The 18,138-nt window shown below is 35.3% G+C and overlaps 1 protein-coding gene across 1 annotated transcript in view; it reads right to left on the reverse strand.

The window, feature by feature from the left end:
* LOC134796367 (putative inorganic phosphate cotransporter) overlaps positions 1 to 14,159 on the reverse strand; it is a 41,156-nt gene extending 26,997 nt beyond the window's left edge. The window contains exon 1 of the mRNA XM_063768539.1: positions 13,791 to 14,159. Coding sequence (XP_063624609.1) covers positions 13,791 to 13,830 — 40 coding nt within the window. The 5' untranslated portion in view covers positions 13,831 to 14,159. The remainder of the gene's footprint in view (positions 1 to 13,790) is intronic.
* Positions 14,160 to 18,138: the final 3,979 nt, after the last annotated feature.

Genomic DNA, 18,138 nt, shown 5'->3' on the forward strand with positions numbered 1-18,138 from the left:
TTTTTGCATTTTTCCGTTTTTTTTTCATTATGGTACGGAACCCTTTGTGCGCGAGTCCGACTCGCACTTGCCCGGTTTTCATAATATTCATAAATTATGATTTGTTTAATGTAAAATAGGTGTGTAACAGATTTGTTAGATAGATATAGAGATTGTCTTTGTTTATGTTCATGTACATACATTAATTGTAAATTATGTGAGGTGTGCAATACTTAAAGAGTAATTGTATTGTACTCGTATTGTATTGTCTAGGTATACTAGGTATACTAGGTAACTTACACCCAATTAAAAAAAAAGTGTTACAATTATTCAGCTAAGTAGTTTAGCCAAATCCTAGTTCAAATATTTTTACCGCCACTTGTTAAGCACTTGTATACTTACCTACTACTACTTAAAGTACTTAAGCCTTACGCTGCCGCGCCGGGCACTATGTGACCGATTTGAGTATGGAAATTACGAGCGCGGCGTTCAAAACTTGTACGTAGGTATACATAATATTGTCTTACATTTGATTCGCCTTTCCCGCGACCCTGTAAATGTGAGATAAAATGTTTTGTGCAAATCCTATGTCATGTCAACTGAAGAGTGACACATCATTACTTTCAACACGATGAGGCCCATGCTATAGAAAAACACAGTAATGTTAGGTACACACAGGGTACAGTATTCTCGAGGGGGACGCGCCACCATGCTTTCAGTTAAAATTAAAAGGTACCGTCATTCGGAGTACGTCCTAATAGGTACGTAAGCAATTTAATGTATAATGTAATTGTAGATTGTAACAACAAATTGAATTACTTTCATATGAGTATTTAATTATGTGTTTTACTACCTACTATTTCAACTACTCTGACTACTTGACGCTACTATTTAAACTATAAAAGGAATAATGTCACATACAAAGGAAAAGAATACCAAAGCCTCCAATGCCCGGGGCAGGAATCGAACCAGCGTCCTCCATTTACGCGACAGATGTCTGAACCGCTTAACATAATTTTGGTTTAGCCCATAAATTTACATTATTAGGTCACAGTACCTAATGTATAAAATAAAATATATTGTAAGTGAATTTTAATAGGAAAAAATCAATAAGTACTATTTAAGTTATCATCCTGTATACCGTAAAATCCGGTGTAATCCTCACAGTCTAGTCTGGAAATGGCACTGCGTTGTAGTTTCATTTTTTTTCCTTCGTTTTACGCTTTGGTTTTTATGATTGACTGACTTAGGATAATAGGAGCGGGGAAAATATGTGTGCTAAAAATGCGAGAGTCAATCCGATGTTTTATTTAGCCTCACTGCTTTTTGAACAAAAGGCTTTGATGGGATAGACAAAACAATACGCCCTCCACCGTTAATATAGAACAACAACAAAATCTGTATGTGATAGTACTATTATCATAGGTACAGTCAGCAGCGGAAGTTGCTAAGCGGGCCAGGTGTTCAAAATTACTTTCACGCGACTTTATTTGTTAAGAGAATAAGAGCGTGTCAAGGTAAGTTTGAACACCTCGCCCGCTTAGCAACTTCTGCTGCTGACTGTACAGAAAATTATTTCTCCTGACGAAGACAATTACACTGGTCGTTGCCTACGTCATTATCATTTCGAATAAGTATATTTAGGTAAGTCTTTTTTATATAAGGCATTCGTCATCACATTTCATCATAAGGCATTTTACATTTTGAGCAGCAAATAGGATATACCTAATACATAAAAATGACATGAGTTTATGAAAATGTAAATTGTTTTCAGTAATTTATGACATCCATCGCCAACATCCTTGTCAACGTATACTACTTACATACTTATAGGTGTATGTGCGTTTATTGACATGTACAACTTTGTATTAGCCTCCTTGCTATTATGTAAGTGCATAACATAAATTTAGCAGCAATTCTACAATACCTACGATACACTGATCCATAGTCTAATAAAACATGGTCTTCCATTCCCAGAGTGACACGGGCCTACGTCACAACAACATGGCCGCTATGTATAGCGCCATCGCATATTATCATATAGCGCTGTCGCATGATGACGTAGGCGCGTGTCAGTTAGGTGACCTAGAAAAGACGGGAATGGAGTACCAGGCGGAGTATATTATTATACCATGCACTGATCGATTCATTTGCTTCCTCAGAAAAAAAAACTACTAGAATCTATACTTTCTTACAATTCATGCATTGTTATTTCTTGTTTTCTTGCATTATTTATTTTACTTATTTTTATCATATTTAGATAAGGAAGTTGAAGTTTCCAGTCCATACTTTTGATTAAAATACTTAAAAGTTTGAGCGTATTTCGTCTTAACAGAAAGTGGAATTACATTCTCTGATTGATCGTTTTATATCTAATTTGCTGACGTCACACTTAAAGTGGTACGGATTTGCTGAGTCAACGCTGAGCCAGATTGATGAGGCTCTAGTTAAAATAGTCGTTCTCGCAAGCATCAGATGGACCAGATTACGAAGACCCACATTTCTTTGAGCTACCTTTAAGGTAATGACTTGCTTTAGACTGAACCATTAATTATTCTAAATGTTGATGAATATTAATAGACAGTGTTACACTTTAACCCACTTTATGTGTGTGGTTTGGTCAGTGAAAATTAAAAGAGAACTAAGGTAAGGTTTTGAGAGTCACTGAAAATCACCCCATTCTTCTAGGAAAGTAAGTACCTAATTTCCTCCAACTTACAGAAAAAGATAATACCTAATCATGTGACTACTCGTACTATTTATTATCTTTTTGTGCTGTGCCTTTGACTAATCTCTACCCGCGACTTCCTCTTTAAGTACGTAGAAGTCCTCATTCAACTGACCGTTCTACCTCTACGCCGCGATAGCCTTTTAGTACTTTTCAATCTTTTCATTCATTTCAATTCCTTAGGAAATTTTATCCGGGGAAATGTTACCCGGGGATACAAGTCAAATTATACCCAAATCTTGTTACATACAAACTTATACATTTTTTGTAACCTCCGCCTATACAAATCTCAGAGGAGGCAATGCAATTGACGACCTTTGTTAACTAAACTGTCATTTTGAAGGCCCTTAGGATTCAATATTGAAGATTGACTTGACCCTTTTGATAGTCTTTAGGGCTTCACACCAAAATCCATCGACCGAACCTTGATTGTACCGCCGAGAGGGTGCTTGAGATACCAATTACTCCAAAATCGAATTCAGACACGTTGCGGGAATGAGCGGTTTCACTGAGAAATGTGAAATGAATAATATGTTTGCTTTTACATATTCTCAATTACTTATAGCAAACGAATGCTTCAATGTTTTCGGATTCTACATGCCTGCCTATTTGAGGAAAACGATAGAATATATAGGCCAGAGCACACCGGACCTACCTACATAATTTTTTTAAGAGAAGTTCAAAGCAAACATTTTGTCGGAAGTATTTAAATAAAGGATGACTCACGTTAGATCGGGCCGGGCCCGGACCGAGGCGTCCGAGATGTCATTTTCTATGACGGCTGATCGGTGATCACGTGGCGCTTTCCATAGAAAACGAAGCGCCGGAAGCTCCGGCCCGGCCTCGGCCCGGTCTAGCGTAAGTCATACTTAAAACATTATAGGTACTTCAAATTTGTTTCTTGAAAGCGCACAAATAAATATATTTATCATTATCATTAAGTAATTTATTATTCAATGAAGTTATTGAAGTCGAATAAGAAGATCAGTTGGAAAGTAATAAATATCAATAAATATGTGTTTAAGTTTGTAGAGTAATAGTAAGAATGAATCTTTCTGGAGAATTAAATATAATAGCTTTAGGTAGGCATTTTCATGTTTTAGAGCATTGCAGAAATATACAAAATAGAATATTTCTGCTTAATGTACATATTTTCATGCTTCGGGGAATAATAATTAATTAATTATGTTATTTGTATCTCCTTGGATTTCACGGGCCTATAAATATAAATACCTATTATGTTATTAATTAACAGCGCCGTAAAATCTAAACTTAGTGTTTTATTAATCGGATTTAATACCTAGTTAAACCTATAAAAAAAAAGATATTTCCTTTGGAAATACTAGGTATTATTATGTATGTTTGTGTAGACTAAATGGGTATATTTCACTTATCCTACAAACCCTTAATTTACAAGCCGAGTCACGAACGTCTATGTTGACTGATCCTTTTTATATGTATTCAAGATTCATTCATTATGAACTACATCTGTACATAGTTCAGATCGCTATCGCTACTTATCCGATAGGAAAAAACGTTGAAAATGCACGTAATTGTCGATGCACAGAAAAAAGAGCGAGTCGTGATTAACAATTCGTAACCTTGATGTCGGACAATGCGATGGGACGCACCTGTGAAAAAGTGAAGAATGCCTTTGTATGGGCTTTAATGGAAAAAACCGGCCAAGTGCGAGACGGACTCGCGTTTCAAGGGTTCCGTACATTAAGTCCGACTCACGCTTGACTGCACATTTCTAATAGGTTTTCCTGTTATCTATAGGTAAAGAACTATTTTGTGTCTTTTTTTTCAAACTTTTAGACCCAGTAGGTTCGGAGATAAAGAATGGGGGGGGGGGGGAGGAATGGTAATTTTTTGGTTATTTTCTTAAATAACTTCTAACCTATGTAATAAAAAAAAAATAAAAAAATACATTTGAAATTCTCAAGATGAGCTCTTTTATTTAGATGTACATATAACACGATTACAGTTTGTATAACTTTATTTTTTAACTTTCTCATTTACCCCCCAAGAGTGGCCCCCATGTTTAAAATTCATTTGTTTACGGTACATGTCCATCTTTGGGTCACAAATTTACATATGTGTTTCAAATTTCAACTTAATTGGTTCAGTAATTTTCGAGAAAATAGGCTGTGACAGACGGACAGACAGACGCACGAGTGATCTTATAAGGGTTCCGTTTTTTCCTTTTGAGGTACGGAACCCTAAAAAAGGACAAACCTTATAGAGATAATAGAGATAAATATTAGGTCATTACCTATGAAATTGGCGTTTTGTACGGAGAATTTCAACGAAACACGAATTTCCATACAATTAATTTTGCGGATATTTTTTTGATGGCTAATTCAAACCAAACAAAATTTTTCCAGTAATTTTTGACACCTTTAAGGTATGTTTTCAATATCTCCATTTCTTGAAAATTGGTACCATTAGAAAAATATAAGTAATTTTAATACTCGAACCGACAGCACATGAAAAGACCTATTTTCAAGGCTTAATTCTGAACACTTAACAATAAAAAATAACAATTAATTGTATGTAAAATCGTTGTTTATTGAGTGCACTGTAGTTTTATTGTAATTGTGTATGTACTTTTGTAAAAAAAAAAAAAACTAGGATCAGACTTATATCTATGAACAAAAACGCCAATTTCATAGGTAAGGACCTAATAATACAGGCTGTAATCGTTAAGTATTTACCTGCTATAATTCCGTACATATAACAGATATCAAAAAACTTTAATCTGGCACCGAAACAACATCACCCAATAACAATACTAAAAAATTCCAAAAATATTAAATAGGTAAGTTTATACGCCCCCAAATATTTACTACGATGTTCGTTAAGTGGTTTAATTTGTCAACAGTAAGATATAGAAATATGATTAATTGTTTACATGATTATTCAGTAATTCAGAATGGTTTGTCTCGGTACTCCATTCTCGTAGTACTTAAGAGCCCATCAACGGGCACACTAGCGCCACTGCTAATTAATCGTGATTATTTAAAGTGAACGACAGGTATTTAAAAAAGGGGGTCCCTACGTACTGAATTATGTAAACTAGTTTTTATGTTGCTGGATTCGACAATCTATGCGTCCAAAGTTAAAACGGCCGTTTTTGTTTTGTGGTCCTATTTCGACGAATCCACTAATCCAGCAACATAAAAACTAGTTTGATGTATTCAAAAGGTACTTAAATACACACTACAGTACATAGCGGCCCCCTTTTTAGGGTTCCGTAGCCAAATGGCAAACAACGGAACCCTTATGGATTCTTCATGTCTGTCTGTCTGTCTGTCCGTCCGTATGTCACAGCCACTTTTTTCCGAAACTATAAGAACTATACTGTTGAAACTTGGTAAGTAGATGTATTCTGTGAACCGCATTAAGATTTTCACACAAATATAGAAAAATAACAATAAATTTTGGGGGTTCCTCATACTTTAGAACTGAAACTCAAAAAATTTTTTTCATCAAACCCATACATGTGGGGTATGTATGGATAGGTCTTCAAAAATGATATTGAGGTTTCTAATATCATTTTTTTCTAAACTGAATAGTTTGCGCGTTACAGACACGTCTAAAGTGGTAAAATGTGTCCCCCCCCCCCTGTAACTTCTAAAATAAGAGAATGATTAAACTAAAAAAAAATATGATGTACATTTACATTACCATGCAAACTTCCACCGAAAATTGGTTTGATCAAGATCTAGTAAGTAGTTTTTTTTGGCTACAAATATGATGACCACCAAAAAATACTTTGGTACCCTAAATAAAAAAATCATGCTTACTAAAAAAAAATACTGAACACCAAACAAAAAAATAAGGCCTAAAAATACAAAAGTACCACCATTTTAATTACGACTGCACTTCAAATTATATTCAAATACCAAATATATTGAATGATCACCAAAAATCATTAATGATCACCAAATCTTGAAGACCAAATTAATGCGATATTTTCACCTAAATAAACCACCATGATTACCAAATGTATACATATTACCAAATAAAGTAATCTGATGCCAAAATTACTAGCCCCTCCCGCTCAACCCCCCGTATCTCGCACCGCATACCTACCTAACCTAATCTACTTTTCTAGTAGCATTTCGTTATGCTACTAGAAAAGCAAGTTAAACTGCTATCAGTTAAGTGGGTTAGGTTAGCACTGCGACCCTTACAGAAACGAAATGGTACTAGAAAAGTAGGTTAGGTTAAGTTTCAACTGCTACCCATACAGATACGAAACGCTACTAGAAAAGTGGGTTAGGTTAGGTTTGAACTGCGACCCTTACAGAAAAGAAATGCTACTAGAAAAGTGGGTTAGGTTAGGTTTGAACTGCGACCCATACAGAAACGAAATGCTACTAGAAAAGTGGGTTAGGTTAGGTTTGAACTGCGACCCTTGCAGAAAAGAAATGCTACTAGAAAAGTGGGTTAGGTTAGGTTTGAACTGCGACCCTTACAGAAACAAAATGCTACTAGAAAAGTGGGTTAGCTTAGGTTAGAACTGCGACTGTTACAGAAATAAAATGCTACTAGAAAAAGGTGACGAAGTGGATTAATTAATTTAATAGGATAACGATATATTAAATATTTGCACATTTTTAATTAAAATATGGTTACAATTTTTGTGATCATTTACTATTTTTGCGTTAACAATGATTATTTTGGAGTCATTTGCTTTAGTAGGATAGCAAGATTTAAAAATTTGGTTATCATTTTACATTATAATAGAGTTTTTATTTTGGTGGTCATTTACTATTTTTGGGTTTACAATGATTATTTTGGTGTCATTTTCTTTAATAGGATAGCAAGATGTAAAAATTTGGTTATCAGTTCACATTAAAATGGGGTTTGAAATTTGGTAATCATTGACTATTTTTGGGTTAATAATGATTAGTTTGGTGTCATTTCCTTTAAAAGGATAGTGAAATGTAATAAAATTGGTAATCATTTCACATTAAAATGGTGTTATAGTTTTGGTGATCATTCATGATTTTAGGGTGGTAAAATAGATTTTTTTGGTATTACATTTTACTAAATCTGGTGATCAGTTAAATAGCAGCCGTTTTTTTTAATACGTCATAAATCGTAACACGCAATTTTATTATGTTACTTGCTGCTACGGAACCCTTCATGGGCGAGTCCGACTCGCACTTGGCCGCTTTTTTAAATACCTGGCGTTAATTTTAAATAATCACGATTATTTAGCAGTGGCGGAGTGGCATTAATTGATAATGATAACACTATTAACACCCGTTCTACTTAAAGCGTACTTGCTACTTGAGCTATGAAATAGTTATTTGTTTTACAAGGGGGCAAAGTTGTTGTTTAACCGCTCGTGCTGATATTGATACCCGAGCAAGCGAAATATTCCAAAAGTTCGATAAATGGAATCTTGAGTGTTGCGAGGGTTTCAAAGCACGAGGGTTAAAGAAAATTTGCCCCCAAGTGAAACACAAAATTTTTCACCATACCAACCCGAAGCAAATATTAAATGTAAAATATCAAACAAAATGAAATTGATATGAACAAATATTTATCATCCAAAATCATCATTTAAAAGTCAATTCTACCAGCAAACATAAGAAAACAACTCGAAATTTGCATTTGATTGCTTTGCCTCACATGTGAATTACTGATGGCAAAGTGCAACTTTGCTATCCGTTTTTGAAGTGCAAAGTAAGCCTTTCCAAGCTGGTGTGGTGAAAACAATCTTGATCCCACTTACGTTCTAATTTATTTTTTTCCTGTATGACAAAAGGCTAAAAAAAATGTAAAGTAATATAACTAAAAGCATATGGAACGCTTTTTAGGGTTCTGTACCCAAAGGGTAAAAACGGGACCCTATTACTAAGATTTCGCTGTCCGTCTGTCTGTCTGTCACCAGGCTGTATCTCATGAACCGTGACAGCTAGGTAGTTGAAATTTTCACAGATGATATATTTCTATTGCCGCTATAGCAACAAATACTAAAAACAACAAATATTTAACTGGGGCTCCCATACAACAAACGTGATTTTTTGCCGTTTTTGCGTAATGATACGGAACCCTTCGTGCGCGAGTCCGACTCGCACTTGGCCGGTTTTTGTTGCTAGTAAGCTAATTAAACAAAAGGCGCCTTGAATGTGTCGACTTACGATATAGACTAAAACTTTTAACCCACATCACTATTTTTTATGACGGTGGTATATTTTTTTTGTGTCGTGTTTTTTGCTTTCGATAATCAACTTTGTGTTTTTCTAGTAACACGAGTAAGCATAAAAAACTAGTGTTATTAGTGTCAAAATTCGGATATCTAGGCGACCTTAATTAAGTAAAAAAATGCAGTTATTTATATAAGAAGGACTATAAAATATTTTTGTTTCAGTGTATAAAATTTCAAGTTTCTAGTTGTGCTATTTTTAAAAATATGGCACTGTAAAATAAAATCACTGGAAAAAAGGTACCCGTGTATTGCTGAGTGTCATCGTTAAAAAATAGCCCGTAGGTGAATGGTTACAAGCATACCTGTGCTAACTCGGGGCACTTACACTAAAGTGACGGTAAGTATTAAAGTTTTCTACCTAGAGGCTCGATATTATGTAGACATGATATTGAACCTGTTTACAGTAATACAGGATTTCCAATAAGCGAATGCATAAATATACGTCAATAATAGTAGTTTATGTGACTGCTACATAATGAAAGGCATTAAAACTCGAGTGTGCGTTTATCGCATCTTTCGTTTCATAATAGAATCACACGAATGTTTTAATGCCTAATTATGTACAGTTACATACACTGCTACGTTCTCGATAGCATTTATGTTAGTGCCAAACTGGTGGTAGCCACAATGATCCTACAGTACATGATTATATCTGTACATATGTATGTAGAGTTAAATGTTAACCTACTTAACTATAGATCCCCATAGTAGGTACACTTCAACAATTCAATACATTTAATCTACCGTATCGCGTACTCTTGTCATCTGATGGATCAACCTTGGTTTGAGTATAGATCAAGTACCTATACCTAAACGTAATGTTTACGTACTCGATTGTAGAGGCACTTGTGCCTATTGAATATGGGGTATTACGTGTATTGAAAGCTGAAATGTTAAATACATTGACACATCGTTGTGGTTTTTATTGTCATATTGACGTCTTAAAAATACCTCGTTAGTCAGCAAGTGTCATACTACATTACTTACTCGTCAGTCTTATTTCACCTATAGCCTTACCACGGACCCACGACACGACTGCCTTAGCAATAATATGCTAGTGCGAGCGAGACGCATAGAAAGTAAGTTACGCACACGCTAGCGAATATGTCAGTGTCAAGCTGGTGCTAGCCGTACTAAAGAGGCCCACTGATTACCAGTCCGCCGGACGATATCGGCCTGTCAGTTAAACGCAAGATTTGACAGCTCCGAACAACTGACAGGCTGATATCGTCCGGCGAACTGGTAATCTCCGGGCCCCTTTACGGCTTGTGAGAAATGTCTAGTGCAAATTTGAATAGCGCTCAAATAAGGCATTATACGTACTTTATTTATTACATTATTGATTTAAAACATTTTTCCCAATTTTCTCTGCAACAACAGGAATTCCGCCGTCCGTGTTTAAAACGTGTTTCTTGTTTTGTAAACATAATCGTCAGATCATTATGTAGAGTCATCGGATTTTCCTGTTATGTATGTTAGTGATTTTTAGTTAATATGAAATCTTGTTAAATATTGTGTTAGAGTTAGACCAAGACAAGTCTGCAACGATTTTGAGAGCACTCGCAGTGCGAATGTCATGTATTTCGGGATTTTACCCGAAAAAACCCCCGGGTAAAATCCTAATCCTAGGTTTCCTAATCCTATCGGTAAATCCTAGGTTTTGCCGTACTTCGGGCTTTTACAGTAACATATACGTCATATTTTCATAGAAGTTTGACGTTTAAAATAACACTTTTACACTGCGTGCGTTATCAAAATCGTTGCAGACCTATCTTGGTCTAACTCTCTTGTTATCATTTAAATATCGTAGAAATCAGTTTGATCTATAATCATCTTCAATTATACTCAACTCATTAGATAGTTAAATCTATAAAAACTATTGTGGTAATGATGCAGCATATAAAGTTTGTATGACAGCAAAAGGGGATTTTATTAACAGGTAAAATTCTAAACCTAATCATTGCTTAAACCATAAACCGCAATGTAATTACTTAGGGCAATTTTCCTTTAACATTGTGATTCTTACCAAGTATTCTAGGCGCATCATTTCCTTAATTTGCAACCATATTGTTCTTTTTTTGACGCCCAGTCTCTCAATAAAATTTTCGTTGAATTTTATAAGCAAAGTAACAGAGACCGATAGAGAATTAAACTAAGGGTAATAAAAGTGGAGCCTTATTTTTAATTTATTTTTAAAGTTAGGTAACTGTGTGTCGCTGTGTTGAACAAAACGTGTTAGAACTCGTCCTTAAAATTAAGCTCTCAATTTACATTAAATTTTTCAGTTATCTAGTATCTAAGTAACCTATTTCACATCTAAAATATTGGTTTGCAAAGGCCCCAACTCATGATCAGTTAAGAGTGTTCGTTAAGGAGCCCACAGATTACCAGTTCGCCGGACGATATCAACCTGTCAGTTGTTCGCGACTGACATGCTGATATCGTCCGGCGAACTGATAATCTGTGGACCCCTTTAGTATATCACAACTGTCACAAACAATGACAGCGAGTGACGTCGGTTCAGTAAATCTGCCACCGATTTGGATATCGTATCTAATCGGGCGACATAATCTCGGCCTTACTAGTTTTATTAGTTTTTATTACCCTGCCGGCCGATTGTTTGGTCAGCTGTTTCAAAAGGTATACCAATATGGAACGGCTGATTAAATGGTTGTTATGAAATGTCGCTCTTGTAGAGGGGAAACTGACCGATGATATGCGGGGTTTATATTTTGTAATTATTAGTTAAATACAGAGGTAGTATTAGCGCACTTTTATTGTTTATCATCTGTCACTGTCCTATCAAGTATATAATTACTGCGAGACCAGAGTGAAACATGACATAAACATAAAAGATAAACCAACATAAATATATATACACAAAACCGAACATAAATCAACATAAAAATAACTGTACTTGGATTATACATTAGGTATCACAATACGCAGTGGCACAAGGTATTTGTTACACATAAGAGTGGGCTAAAGCAAAATTGTACCTAGTTTTTTTTTATATTGAATCTTTCTTTACACGTGCTAATCCCGAAAAAAAAAAATAACTAGGTTGTGTTTGTATAGGCAAACTCCAACCAAAACGTTAGAGAATATAACCAACGGAGTGGTCATTAACAGGCGTTCCCCTCTGTCGAAAATAGGCGGCCAATGGTCAACGACATGTCAACCACATGTATGGACTGACGTTTATCTGACATGGCTATGTTTACGTTACCTATAAATTTGATGTGCCCCTCCCCCGCAAAAAACGGCAGACTATTTTGTACCGAAAATTATAGACATGGCGTCTCCGCAAAACCTTAAAAGATAAAAGTTGTCTCGACAGAAAAAAAAAACATTAAAACATGTCAAATTTTCATTAAGTTTCAATTATATACGTTACCCTGCATACTATAGCAGTATTATTTTAATATTTGTCACAGAATATGGGACATGTTAAGACGAAAGTGACCTACGGACTCTATCATTATGCACAACAACTATGCACTCTGGAGGCCAGAGTTAAACTAGTCCGGTCCGCCTACAGTGCACCAATGATTTTGTGAGTTTGCCCTTAGGTGTTGACAAAGTGTCCATAATATACGGTCAGTATAATCACATACACAAGACGAATGTATTTAGAGAGAGTATTTCTACACTGAATTTGCACCGACTAGTCCGTAACGTGTTCAGGCAGGTGACTGAAGCCTTGTGGAGAAGACAGGCTCTGGACAGGGACGCATGGAGGAATATGGGAGAGGCCTATGCCAAGGGCAACCAAATAAAACGTCTCGTCTGCGGAGAAAGGCTAGCAGTAAGCAGTAAGTCCGTAACAATGTATGGGAGTGCCATACGTACATGACTACTACTTGGCGTAAAAACTTAACGTGAACCCTGGAATCTGGATTACTATATTGGTAATGGTTATATTAGCAAATGCAAATCTATACATTTATGCTTAGGGCGTAGTGAAGGGCGTTTATAAAAATAAGGTAAAGTGAGATGAGATAAGTCTAACACCAGGACAAAAAGAACACTATCGTCAGTGTTCGCGTCTTGCCTTGAGTTAAATAATCAATGTTCTTTCTTACCCCATTTACAGTTCGTTTTTTTAGCATTAGATAAAAGGTAAACAATCTTGACGTGTCTTTTTATTGAAAAACACTTTTGAAAAATAAGTCACGGCAAATATGTAACAATTATGAATCATATACGATTATTTACATTCTTTTGCTTTCATACTTAATAGTTACTGACTTTTAAAAAGCGTTTTCGGTTAAAAGGCACGTCAAGATCGCGTAGTCTTTTTCTAATGCTAAAAAAACGAACTATTATCTTACCTACGGTTAAAAAAACTAAACTAAAACTTAGATAGAATGAAGTGACATAGAAGTAAGTACCAGTCTGACGTTCCATATTTCAATTTTGACATAACTTCTGATTCGATGTACAGTTTTTTGAAAGATGTTGCTACATGATCAAATTAGTTTAAATGAGATGTATGGTGTAAAAACCTTAACCAAATTAGCTCGAACACGTTTCTATAAGTTTTGATTTTTTTTTTAATTCACGACGCAGAAGGTTGTTTACTCTGAGTTCTACATGCGTATCTGTGAATTTCTTTTATTTCTGTTTATAAATATCGATAGGTAGTAATTTAAATTGTTTTTGTTTGAAAGTTGTTTGAAGTCTATTTATTTATTTTTGTATTAAGGTGAAATTATTGCAAATCAAACATTGTGTGATTAAATTACGAATAACATACTGGCAATGGCATAGGTATAACAGTTCATAATAATAACAAATTATTGCTAACAGTTCATAATAATAACTAATTATTGCTTAATTTTTCACCCTTACCTGGTTTTGGCGCCCGATCCTGTTCCGATACTGCCACCATTTTGAAAAATCAAAAACACAAACACTCAACAATAAAAAAAATATTTTCAATTCATACAATTTGAAAATTCAAATTGGAATTATGAAACACAATTTTTTTTCGACAACAATATTCATCGATTTAAATTCATTAACTGCACTGCATCGCGGTCGGTTCGGTTTTGCATTCGCTCAAGGCATTGCCGGGTGAGCAGGAAGCTTGCGTTTGCGCTGGTTACTATTGAAACTGTTTTTATATAGTGAACGAGTTGTGAGCGCTGACTGATATGCGCGGGCCAGGCGAATCTGCACGGTTTTACCGGACACGCAGAGTGTTTTAACAGACACCGCATCAGCGCTTATAAATAAAATTCAAATGTATTCTGTAGGCCTCAACTCAAGGGCTCTTTCACAAGTCAATAAAATATTTACATTGGTATATAGTGACATGAAAAATTACAAATCAACATTAAAAAATACAACGGTCAATACCTGGGGTAAACATCACATTATAAAATCTTAAAAATACTACAATATAACATAAATTTGTATAGTCTGTATGGTTACATTAATACATTAAATTTGGAGATGTAAAAGGTCCCCAACAAAGTCATAACTGTGTTTTAATATCCAAGATACTAAAAATCTATTTGGGTAGCCAATTTACTTACAATTTGTCTGCTGTAGTACTAAAATGACAGTTACAGATTGGGCAAACCTCGTTTAACTGTTAAGTATTTTAGTATCAAAACGCAGTATTCATCACCAGACCATCGTTATTACTGATATTTTGTATTGATATTTTGCGGTTTATTATAAGTACAAGTCGTTAACACAAATGCATTTAAAACGAGCGACTGATGCATTTTGCGGTTTAAAATTACATAATTACCATGAATTGCTGCCGCCGCGCCGATGGTCCGCGTATTAAGTTTGTAAGTATCTGTTTCACCTAGAAGGTAAATTATCTGTGACCGGGCACTACATGATATAAGACATGCTTATCTGCTTACAAAGCTGCATTTTACAATAATTGTTATCTAGCTAACGTTAGTTTCTCAAAATTTTTTTTGGTGATGACGTAATATTATGAGCTAGTCTTTCCAATGTTATGCTTACTTAGTATGTACGCTATAGGTACTTATATGCTAAGTGGATGACCCATTATGGAAAAGGCATATATATAACTGCCATATAAATGTATGTTTAGTCATTTTAAATACCACAAAACAAGGGTTTAGGAGTGACCCAGGCGACCGTAACCATGGCAACGAGTGACAAGAAAAACTTGAGTGAAGACAATTTGAATAATAGAATTTTATTTGATAATAAAATCACATAGGTACCTTATAGTGAAATGTACAAATTATTAATTAACAATAAATATAATACATAATTTACAAATTTTGAATTAATAACAATAAATATGTATTTTATTTTATTTTTATATGTATGGTATATTGTTTTGTGTTTGTTTTTTTTCTGTGCTAGAATTCTTTTATAAATTGCACCTGGAACACCTACTGACATGACATACATTTATTAATTTCCGCTACCTAAAGGTTGTCTAGAAGTGATCGCTTGTTAGCAATATGACCCCTGTTGTTTACCTAACCTCCCCTTATCTGTATTCTTAGTATTGTTTTCTGTAATGAGATGTGCAATAAAGAGTATTTGTATTGTTTTGTATTATACTAGGAGTGTAAGAGAGAAAAAGCTAGTGCAACCGAAAATGAAAAACTGTTATGGCAAAAGAAGCTCAATGTACCTACCAAAATATTAAATAAAATTAGCTAGAATCCTAAATTAAGTAAAACCTTGTTAAAAACTAGATTAATAGAATCTTCTTGTTTATTTTAGGATTAGTTAAGATTAGTTGCGTACATTTTAACATCAGATTAGGTACTTTGTATTTTATAAAAATTTTGTTTGTGAATTAATATTAAGTTACTTAATTTTAAAATACGTAGGTACTAAAATCCTTAGCCAGTATAAATTTTAATGCTACTAATCTGAGAACATTTTTTACTGATAATTTGTTAGCAAAACTTCGCTAACTATGTAAATCTTAAGAGGCCTATTAATTTTACTCACTTAAATCCTAAGACAAAATTCTAGACTTCAGGCGCCAAGTGTTCAAGAGCTGTCACAAGCCACGATTCCTTATACAATTGTAGGAGATCAATTATTTGTTATAAATGTTATAATAAACGGTAGTTAATGTTTTTTTATTATTTCTCTCAAAAATGCGCGGCAAGGCCGAAATGTATTGGTGTAAATTATGTGGCAAAGAGCATTTACGATTTTTATACTTAGGTACTTACTTATTACAAAAAAGCCTATTAAATATAGGAAACTGATAATCTCTACAACATACCACGTGCATCATAGTTGTAACTGATGCGCCTTTTAAAACCTACCTAAATGTCTGTATACTGCCGACGCCTCGTCACCGCTCCTGATCCTGGATGGAAGATTTAGAACCTAAATCAACGTTTGCTTTCCCTAATAGCATTTTCTTGTAGGGATTTTGTTGGGCCTTTGTTTACGTATTAGTTGGGCAACCGTTATATTTGGCCGTACGATTTGCTGGAGGGCCCTCGACAAAGGCCCTCCCGAAGATTCCCAACAGAGGGCCATAAGAGTAATTTTTTCGTTGGGCCTATTTAAATAAATCATACAATTATTCAACGGTGGTGGTTTTGGTTGGGCCGTGGTTGGGCCTATACACATTTGTTTGATGGTTGGTTAATTGTTACATTTGGCCGTACGATTTGCTGGAGGGCCCTCGACAAAGGCCCTCCCGAAGATTCCCAACAGAGGGCCATTAGAGTATTTTTTTCGTTGGGCCTATTTAAATAAATCATACAATTATTCAACGGTGGTGGTTTTGGTTGGGCCGTGGTTGGGCCTATACACATTTGTTTGATGGTTGGTTAATTGTTACATTTGGCCGTATGGCTTGCTGTAGGGCCAACTGCAAAAAAATAAAAAGGGCAATTTTTTCGTTGTGCTTCTGTTTGCAAATTCAACAATTACCCAACGGCAAGTCAGGTAGGTCGGTAGGTAGTCGTGCACCAGGTTGAAGGCCCAACACAGCGTGTCCCACAAAGGGCCAACATTGTAACTTTAACGTTGGGCCTTGTGTAGGATTCTTACAATACTACCGTAGGTAAATAGTTGTGTAATTTATAGTGTGCCTACAGTCTAATTATGTAATGGGCTTTTGTTTACGAGTCCTACAGTTACCCTACGTTAAGTAAGTGGTTGTGTAATACGACGTTGGGCCTTTGCTGATAAATATTACAATTACACTACGGTAGGCATTGGTTGTATCCACATGAAGGCCCTAGGCTAGGCAGCAGTTGTTGTTAATCTTCTCTGTATCGTTCCAATTTTAGTATATGTACTGCCGAAGCAAGTACACTTACTATACACTCTAATTTGTATATATACTAACCGCACTTCGAAACTTCGTAAGCGAGATTTATGTTTGTTGAGATTTAAATTGAGAAAATGTTGGTAAAATACAATTTTTTAAATTTATGTATAAATTTTATAGTTATAGCTATTAGATTTATAAGTTACTTTAAAAAAATATTATGATTATATCCGGAATAATCGAGAAAATAACTATAACTTCGATGTTTGGAGACAGTAACGCCATCTAGTGACGCCACAAGCAAACTCAACTGGTATTGTTGGGCATCAGTACCACAGCCAATGTTGGTAAATGCGATATTTGTGCTCACTGGGCCAACGAATGTTATCGTTGTTTAGCCACCGGTACCAAAATACACAAAGGCCCATTGTTAGGCGTCAGTGCCACAGCCAATGTTGGTAAGTACGATATTTGTCATCATTGGGCCATCGGATGATATCTTTGACTAGCCAACGTTACCAAAATACACAAAGGCCCATTGTTGGGCATCCGTGCCACAGCCAATGTTGGTAAATGCGGTATTCGTCACCATTGGGCCAACGAATGTTATCGTTGTTTAGCGAACGGTAGCAAAATACACAAAGGCCCATTTTTAGGCCTCAATGCTACAGCCAATGTTGGTAAATGCGATATTTGTCGTCATTGGGCCATCGTATGATATCGTTGATTAGCCAACGTTACCAAAATAAACAAAGGCCCATTGTTGGGCATCAGTGCCACAGTCAATGTTGGTAAATGCGATATTTGTCATCATTGGGCCATCGGATGATATAGTTGATTAACCAACGTTACCAAAATACACAAAGGCCCATTGTTGGGCATCAATGCTACAGTCAATGTTGGTAAATGCGATATTTGTCGCCATCGGATGATATCGTTGATTAGCCA

Source organism: Cydia splendana, chromosome 13 (genome assembly GCF_910591565.1).
Source record: "Cydia splendana chromosome 13, ilCydSple1.2, whole genome shotgun sequence".
Classification (NCBI taxonomy): domain Eukaryota; kingdom Metazoa; phylum Arthropoda; class Insecta; order Lepidoptera; family Tortricidae; genus Cydia; species Cydia splendana.